Below are 9,258 nucleotides of genomic sequence, written 5' to 3'. Positions count from 1 at the left end.
GCAACATTTTACTGACATATTATATACATACACAAAATTACATATGTAAGCATAAGGTTTGATGAATTTCCTCAACCAAGCACACCCATTAACCAGTGCCCACATCAATAAACATGGCCACCACACCAGAAGCCCATCTCACGTCCTCTTCTGTATACTCACCTCCTCCCACAAATGAGTGTTTAAAAATACTAATCTCGGGGCTTCCCTGGTGGCACAGTGGTTAAGAATCCGCCTGCCAATGCAGGGGACACAGGTTCGAGCCCTGGGCCGGGAAGAGCCCACATACCGCGGAGCAATTAAGCTCGTGTGCCACAGTGACTGAGCCTGCGCTCTAGAAGCTGCGAGCCACAACTACTGAAGCCTGTGCAACTAGAGCCCATGCTCCTCAACAAGAGAAGCCACCGCAATGAGAAACCCGCGCACCGCAATGAAGGGTAGCCCCCGCTCACCACAACTAGAGAAAGCCCGCGCACAGCAACAAAGACCCAACGCAGCCAAAACTAAAATAAATAAAATAAATAAATTTAAAAAAGAATACTAATATCATTATATTGCTCCCTTGCTTTGTTACAGCTTTTCAAGGACTCTCCACAGGCTTCAGGATAAAACCTCATCTCCTTAGCCAAACTAAACTCTTATAATTCCTAACCTACTATCCTGGTTCTCACTGCCTGGCCTTTGCATATGCTGCTTATTCTGTTTAGACTAATGTCTCCGCCCTCTTCCACCCCCATTTTAATCATTCCTAATTATTCCAGGAACCACATTCTCAAAACCTTCCAAGATCCCTTCCTCTCCACTGTCTGCACTTCTCATAGATTCTGAAAGGTAGAAATAGTGTTTTTCATCCCAGTTTCCCAGTTGGGTAAATGAATAAATGAGAACACCTGGCTTTATTACTTTCCCTTAAAGCCTTTCCTCCTCTTGCCTCCTCCCCTCCATTCCTTTTAAGTAAGAACAAACCACTGCCCGGTGAATAAATGCATATAGTTTGTAGGTAAGTCATGACTTTTTCACTGATCCAGCCACAAACTTCTGCTTGGTATCCCCTCGCATACACCAAGATATGACTGAAGTAGGGACAGTTTGTGGTCCTGCACCCTACCAAGATAAGTGGACACAATGGAAATTGATATTCATGAGATCTGAGCCATTCTGCCAGTAAAAAGTTGCTTTAATTGGAATATCTGAAGGATCTAAGGGAAAATTGGGAGTGGGGGAAGGATAAAAGCAAGCAGGCTAACATTTACCAAATGCCAAACACAATGTTAGGCTCTATCTATGATGTCTTATTTAACTGAAGTGGGAGAGGAATGGGCATAAACGTATAGGTTTTTGAATTGCATAAAAAGAGAAGCCAATATGTCCTTTCCTTCCTTTGGTTGAAAAAAGTTATTCATGCATTTATAGCCTTTTCTTTCTAATTAAAAATAACAGAGTGGAGAATCACTGAAATTTCTAATTTCAAAGACAATTTGTTTAACTAGCTTGAAAAATGATTCTATAAAAACATTATTATAAAAGCTTTTGGTGTGTAAGAGAAAGTATCACTAGGCTGATGGGTATAGCCAGAGCACCTAACGCTGTCCATTCAGCTCCCAAACTGTCACTGTGGGCGGGCAGGTAATGCCACTTGAAACTACCTAAATGAAACCATTTTTATAGAAGCTTTTACAATCTGTACTTGGTTTTCAATGAAAAAGTTCTTCATAATAAATCCAAATGGCATAACATCAAAAATACCTGACAGGTTGGCCCCATTCCCAGCAAGTCTATTTCTTCCCTAACATCTTGTAACTTACATGGCACTGGGCTGGGGCACCACCAATGCACCGCTGTGATCTAAAAATTCTCTCAAACTGCCTCCTCTCCTTAGGTCAACAGCCCACCCATGCCCTATTTAGAACTTTGCTGAATAAAAGTGTAATTACATAAATGAAGGCCAAAATCCAGAAATTCAAATTCAAGCCATCGAGAAAAAAACCTCCTTAAGTCACGGTAGAAGTAGATGCCTCAGTTGCTTCATTGATAAACCTGAAGAGGCCAGTGTGATACCCTTTATACCCTAAACTTGGATGCTATAATATTTATCTTAGTCATCGTTTTATAGTCCACAGTGTTTTGCTGGATCTTCATGAGCCCAGATATTAAGCTGCTTCTTAAGTGCTTAGTAAAATTAATGGTGTTGTTCATTCATTCATCTCACTGAATAGGCAGGAAGTTCATAGCTCTGGTACAAAGAAAGCTATGAGCCAGCAGGCAGAAGCGTTCATTCAGTGGGGGAGCGAAGAAAAAGAACGTGTTTTCACTGCTCAGAAAACTTTCGATTCTTCTGTTTCCTCTGCTGGGGCAGTAGGCAAAGCGAATGTTCTCCTGACAGTAGGGTTTCCTTGAAAACTTGGTTTCACAAAATGCACCACCTCTGTGGGCCGCGCCTCGGGAGCTGACTGCGCTACCTGCCTGCGTCGGCGGCAGGTCACGAGGTAAAGGTCCGCTCCGCGTAGGCTGCGCCTCTGTCAGCACGTTTCCGCGGCCTCGCGGGCTCCCTCCCTCCGGCAGGCGTCGCTGGCCATTGATGGGGCGAGAGGAAGGAAGAGGATCTTCGTTCCCGCCCGGAGGCTCGGTACCCCTGGGCCGCCTTCCTCCCGCGCCCGCCTGCGCTCGCGCCGCCGCAGCTTCTGGAGGGTCTCGCGCCAGCTGCCGGCGCCCAGGGATGAACCGGGCCCTCACTCTGGAAGGCAAGAATCTGGGCGGCCGCGATTGAGGGCTCGGGCGCAGCTGGGAAGGAATCCCCGGCAGGCGAGAGCGCCAGCGCCAGGCCAAGGCGTGGGGTGCGCGGAGAGGTCCGGGATCACGGCGACGGCATCCGGAGTCGCGGGCGGGGCGCTGCCGGGGAGTCCGGGAACCCTGGAGGGGCCGGGGAGTGGGCGGAGGTGCTGCAGGAGGCGCCTGGGGCTTGGCCGGGCTGGTCTGGTCGGGCGCGCGGTGGAGGGGAGGGACGGGGCTGCGCTGGGCTGGGCCGCCGGGTCCGCTTCCCTCGCCCTGGACTCTCGCCAGGCGGCGAGTGGTGGGGAAGAGAGCAAGACCTGCGGGCCTTTAGATCCTGGGACCGCCCTTTCCCGCTCCAGGTCGGGCGGCGAGCAGCAACGAAGGCTGAACCCTCAGCGGCAGCATGAGAGCGGGCACCGCCGCTCCGGGCTTGCGGCCGCGCGGCGGGCGGCGGCGGCTCTGCCGGCGCTCGCCATGGGCGCGCGGTGGGGCCGGCAGCGCACTCGGCGTGGAGGCCTGAGGCTGTCCGAGGCCCAGTTGGCGCTGATGGCCGCCAGCCTGGTGTGCAGCGCCGTGGTCGTCTATGTTTGCTGGAAGCAGCTGCCGCCGCTGCCCTGGGCCTCCTCCGTCCCGCCGCGGCGGGTGAGCGTGCTGCTGTGGTGGGAGCCCTTCGGGGGCCGGCACAGAGCCAAAAGGCCGCCCGCTGATTGCCGGCTGCGCTTCAACATCAGCGGCTGCCGCCTGCTCACTGATCGCGCGGCCTCCGGGGAGGCCCAGGCGGTGCTTTTCCACCACGGAGACTTGGTGAAGGGACCCCCGGACTGGCCCCCGCCCTGGGGCGTCCACGTGCGCCCGGCGGAGGAGCAGCAGGTGCTGATCGACGACGAGGAGAAAGCCGCGGAGGCCTTAGCCCTGGCTGAGCGCTGGGTGTGGATGAACTTCGAGTCACCCACCCACTCCCCGGGGCTGCAGAGCCTGGCACGTAACCTCTTCAACTGGACGCTCTCCTACCGGGCCGACTCGGACATCTTCGTGCCTTACGGCTACCTCTACCCTAGGACCCATCCCAGCGAGCAGCCGGCGGGTCTGGTCCCGCCGCTGGCCCGGAAACAAGGGCTGGTGGCCTGGGTGGTGAGCAACTGGGACGAGCGCCAGGCGCGGGTCCCCTACTACCGCCAGCTGAGCCAGTACGTGACCTTGGACCTCTTCGGCAAGGGCGGGCCCGGGCAGCCGCTGCCTGACGTCGGGCTTCTGCACACAATCAATTATAAAGTGAAAGAGTAAAAAGGTTTTAATCCCTTTAATAACAGAAATACATGGCCCCAATAAAGAAATCTAAAAATGATATGCATGCAATGCTTGTAGTTTAAATGCATAAATAAATGAAAATTTTACCAGGGAAAAAGAGTTGTTCTCTGATATAAAATGTCATCCTTTTCATCTTTATGCTTTAAAGGATAAAAAAAAAAAGGCCAAAAATGTGCTTGCCTTCTGCTAGTCTAAAATCTTAATTCCAAATGATGATACACGAGGACCCAGAAAATGGTTTCCTTGAAGGATTCAGCCTCTGAATGAAACAGGCTGTGCTCAAAGTCTGGCTATGTATGTCCCACAGCAAGTTCAATTCAATCAGTACCACCCCAATTCTAATACACTCATATCCAATCAAAATCTCTAATTTGATCCCACATAATTTTCAAGTCCCTTCCAATTGACACGCTCCTTACCCAGTTCTAGAAACCCTCTCATTCCCGTTAGATCGCAGTTCACTCAATGAGGTGCTTTTTCCTGAAAATCTGTGTGATTTTTACCAAGAAAATATTAAGAAAACATTAACTTAACAAGTTGGAAAATAGTTTAAAAATAAAAACTCAAGGAAAGGATATCCCAATGTATAGTTCCCTCTCACTCTCTCTCTCTCTCTATATATATATGCATAAATAGTGTCATTTTTTAAAACTTCTGGTAGGAAAATAACTCTTTTGCTCATGCGCACAAATTACAGAAATAAAGTGACCTACCTTCTACCAACAAAATCCTGATTCCAGTTGGAGATATTCAAGGACCCAGAGAGAGAGACAGTGTTCTCTGGGCAGCTGATCTCCAAATGCAGACCCATGTCCTGATGGCTCTGGCTTTCTACTGGGGCAAAGGTATAATTTGATCAGCACCAATCAAAGGTATTTGCTCTGGTTGGTCAGCCCACTTTGTCTGCGCCCTTTTGATTTTTTAAACCAATCTGACCGCGAACTAAGAGGTTGAAAATAAAAGGCGTGCGAAAGTCAAACCAAGCAAATATTAAACAAAAGAAACCTGGTCTAGCAGCAATTAATATCAAATGTATTTATAAGGTCAAAGAAGGACAGCTTATGGTTATCAAAAAGAACAACTCATGGGAAAGATTACAATGACGTACTTTACGCACCTAGACACATAGCACTGAGACATAGAACACCAAGACTGAGACTTATGAGGTAAAACTGGCATATTTGCAATCATGGTGGGAAGTTTTTTTTTTCAAACACCGTTCCCCCAGAAACTGATAGACGAGGAGAGAAGAAAATTAATAACGTTATAAAAGTTTAAACAATAAATTTAACAACTTTGATTATATTACCTGCAGCGACCACATAGCAAAATGCTTTTCAACACATATAAAACATTTACAAAAATTTACCACTGTAAGACCACATAATAAATCTCAACAAAAATTCCATAGAATCACATATTGAGTACCATCTTGATCAATCTTTTATTTCAATCATGAAATAAAATTGAAAGTCAATAATCGAAAAACTGAACACAACCATATTTATATAAAAATGAATATCCACATAACATCTACAACAATATCCATATAATAGCTTAAAATCTATTGATTTTTATGTTGTACACAAGTAGTTAGTAAAACCTAAACCAGAATACCTCAGAATTATTTGAAAGAAAAAAAATATAAAAATGATAGAACAATTCAAAAAACAAAAGGGAGAACAGCCATATACAAAAATACAAATGATTAATAAAGTAGAAGTCTGTTACTTAAAAAATAAAATAAAGAAAGGACTGGGTAATAAATTATATCGTGCTCCCTGCTAAAGGAAGGGAGTGCTCCCTTAGCGTGAGAAGCAGGTGCAGAGTGGTAAGTGGGGATGGGAGTCGGGGAGAGGTAGTGATTTTATAGAGGAGGACCGTGCCAAACACCATTTTAACCAGGTCAACATCAAGAGTCGTAAACTGGGAATTCCCTGGCAGTCCAGTGGTTAGAACTCCGCGCTTTCACTGCCTAGGGCCCAGGTTCGATCCCTGGCCAGGGAACTAAGATCCCACAAACTGCGAGGTGTGGCCAAAAAAAAAAAAAGCCATAAATTACTTTAATAGTATATGTGCTTGATATGATGCGATTAAAATGTGATAAAATTCCCTCCGAAATCTTCCTCCAAAAAAATACAGAAACCCAAGATAATCATAAGAAAAGCATCAAATTCCACTAGAGGGGCATCTTACAATATACCTGACCAGTATTCCCCCAAACTTTCAGGTTTCTATACTAACTTTTGGTCAAAAACAAGGAAAGTCTGAGAATCTGTTACAGCCAAGAGAAACCTAAGGAGACATGAAAACTAAATGTAATTTGATATTTTAGATGAGATCTTGGAACAGAAAAAGGAGGTTGGGTAAAAGGTGAGGAAATCTGAACCAATGAGAGCCTTTAGTAGACAATAACATATTGACATTTGTTCATTAATTGTCATCAATATACCTTGGGAATTAAGATGTTAAAAATAGGGGGACATGTGAGTGGGGTTGGGTCAATACTCCCTGATCCACGTGCTCAATGTTTTGTAAGTCTAAAACTGTCCAAAAACTTACATATTACTAAATATAATATGGTAAATAATAAACAAACAGGAGAAGGCATCAATAAACAATATTAGAAAGAAAAAAATTAGAAACATAATCTGAGTTTTGGAAACAGTCTACAATACAACATGCTATAAACCAAATGATTCTATGAACCACTATGTGACTTAATTTTTTAGAGCACTTTTAAAAATATTTTAAATTATGAAATATAAAGTGTTCACAGACATCTGTAGAGCATATATGTACAGTTCAACAAATGACTATAGAGTGAACAGAAGTGGAGCCACTACCCAGGTCAAGAAATGCAACATTGCCAGGCACCTGGCTGCCTGACTTGTGCTCTTTTTCCCAGATTACAGCCCCTTCTGCCTCCTACACTGACCTTATCCTAACTATTCACATAGTAATTTTGGTAAACATTATAAAATTAAAAATCTGTCCATTTTTGAAATCTTTATATAACCTTGAAGAAACACAAATGTATTTATGTACTTTAGTGTATTTTTGGTGTATTTTTTCATCATTTACACCGTTACATGCAGATGGACTTCTCTGTTTCAGGGCTGTAAAGTATTCAACCATATAAACTTTCTACTGTTGATGGGGCTTTGGGTTGTTTCCACTTTTGGTCTCTTACAAACAGCGTTGCTCTGAAAATTCTCTGACGTGTATACTGGCCATAGAATATGTAAACTTCAACTTGCCAAATTTTTTCAACACATTTTACCAGTTTACACACTAGCTGCATGCAAGGGTGCTCATCGCCCTTCACTTTTGCAAACCTTTGGTGATTTTCTGCCTTTTTAGTTTTAGCCGATCAGGTGAGGGCATAGGGGTAGCTCATAATGATTTGCATTTACTTGGTTCCTAATAGGGTTGAACCAATTTTTCTGATGATTATTGCCTGATTGGAGGTGCTCCTTCAGGAAGTGCCTCATCAAGTATTTTGTCCATTTTTCTGCTGGGTTGTCTGCCTTGGTAGTAGTTACATGTTCTGCTTATTAGTTCTTTACTGGGTATGAGTAATGCGATATCTGTTCTCACTCTTTGATTTGTCTTTTCCCTCTCTTTTTCATTGTTTTTGATCCACAGAAGTTTCTCTGTACCTCCAACAGAACAAATATTATTAAAAATAGCTAATATATGGTGACTATCTAATGCCAGACACTGTTCAAAGAGTGCCAGGCACTCTGCATAGAATAATTTATTTATGCCTTATCTTCATAATGACCCTATAAGGGAAATCCTATGAACCCTATTTCTCATATGAGGAAACCGCATCAAGGAGATATTAAGAAACTTGCTCAAGATGACAGATCTAGTAAGTAGGGAAGTATTCAAACAAGAATCTCCAAGATGATTCCGTAAAAGAAGAACAAAGTGGGGTGACTTCTCCTCTACCAAACTGTGATATTTGAGCTTCAATGGACAAATATATCTACGTACAAAATAGAGAGGCCAGACACAGACACATGGATATGTGGGAGTGTGCCTATGATGGAGGTAGTGTAGCAAACCAATGGGGAAGGATGGGCTATTTAATATGTGGTAGTGGCAGTGGCACTATTTTGGGGGGTGGAATTGGAGCTTGACCTCATACAACTTACCTAAATAAATTTGAGGTGCATTACAGATGGATACAATACAGAATTTTAAGAGAAAATATTGAAGAATGTCTTTATGAACTCAGGGTGGAACAATGGCTTAGAGAACCAAAAGCACCATGATGGGAATGTCTGATATATTTAAATGATTCCAAACTAATGACTGTGATGGTTAATTTCACATGTAGATTGGGCTAAGAGATGCCTAGATAGCTGGTAAAGCATCACTTCTGTGTGTCCTGCATGGCTCTTCAGGGAAGAGATTAGCACTAGCATCAGTAGACTGAGTAAAGAGTGCCTTCACCACTGCAGGTGGGATCACCCAAACCACTGAGAGCCCAGATTCAACAAAAGAGCAGAGTAAGGGTGAATTTACTCTCTCTGCTTGAGCAGACGCATCCGTCTTCTCTTGCTTTGGGACACGTGACGTGGGCACTCCTGGTTCCCAGGCTTTCGAACCCAGACCCAACCATATTCCCTGTTCTCCATCTTGCTGATGGCCCACCTGACAGATCGTGGGATTCCTCAGCCTCCATAGCCAAATGAATGAGTTCCTCTACTAAGAGCTATACACATATGTCCTACCGGTTCTATTACTCTGAAGAACCCTGACTCATACAATGACTTAAAAAATTAAAAGAAATTACAGTCTAGGAGAAGTTTGTCATCATACATGAAATAGACAATGAATTAGTATCCTGAATATCACATAACTTCCACATAACAACAACAAAAAATAGTCAAACCAAAAAAAGTAGGCAGAGCTTTAGAATAGGTAATTCAGAAAAGAGGAAATCCAAATGGCCAATAAATACAAGAAGATGTGCAGGATCACTAGCAATCTAAGAAGCTATTCTCTGCCCATTTCAATTAGGTCTGACAATATAAAAAAGTGGGTCAAGATAGGGAGAAACCAGAACTCTCCCACACTGCCAATAGAGGTGGAAATTGGAGGGCAAGCTGGCTTTTCCTAAAAAGTTAAAAGTGAACATAAATACAACCCAGGAATCCTATATAC

General features: G+C 44.2%; 1 protein-coding gene across 1 annotated transcript; it reads left to right on the top strand.

The window, feature by feature from the left end:
- Nucleotides 1-2,580: 2,580 nt before the first annotated feature.
- On the top strand, nt 2,581-4,128 carry LOC103013077 (alpha-(1,3)-fucosyltransferase 4). Its single transcript, XM_007182761.2, has 2 exons — nt 2,581-2,741; nt 3,132-4,128. Exon 2 carries the CDS (start codon nt 3,247-3,249, stop codon nt 4,054-4,056), a length of 810 nt encoding a protein of 269 aa, XP_007182823.2. The 5' UTR covers nt 2,581-2,741; nt 3,132-3,246; the 3' UTR covers nt 4,057-4,128.
- The last annotated feature ends 5,130 nt before the right edge of the window (nt 4,129-9,258 follow it).

The sequence above is a fragment of the Balaenoptera acutorostrata genome, chromosome 9 (genome assembly GCF_949987535.1).
Source record: "Balaenoptera acutorostrata chromosome 9, mBalAcu1.1, whole genome shotgun sequence".
NCBI classification, from domain to species: domain Eukaryota; kingdom Metazoa; phylum Chordata; class Mammalia; order Artiodactyla; family Balaenopteridae; genus Balaenoptera; species Balaenoptera acutorostrata.
This window is presented reverse-complemented; position numbering and strand designations above follow the sequence as displayed.

Excerpts from the sequence above, each read along its gene's own strand:
- LOC103013077 (XM_007182761.2), top strand. The coding sequence starts at position 3,247 with ATGGGCGCGCGGTGGGGCCGGCAGCGCACTCGGCGTGGAGGCCTGAGG.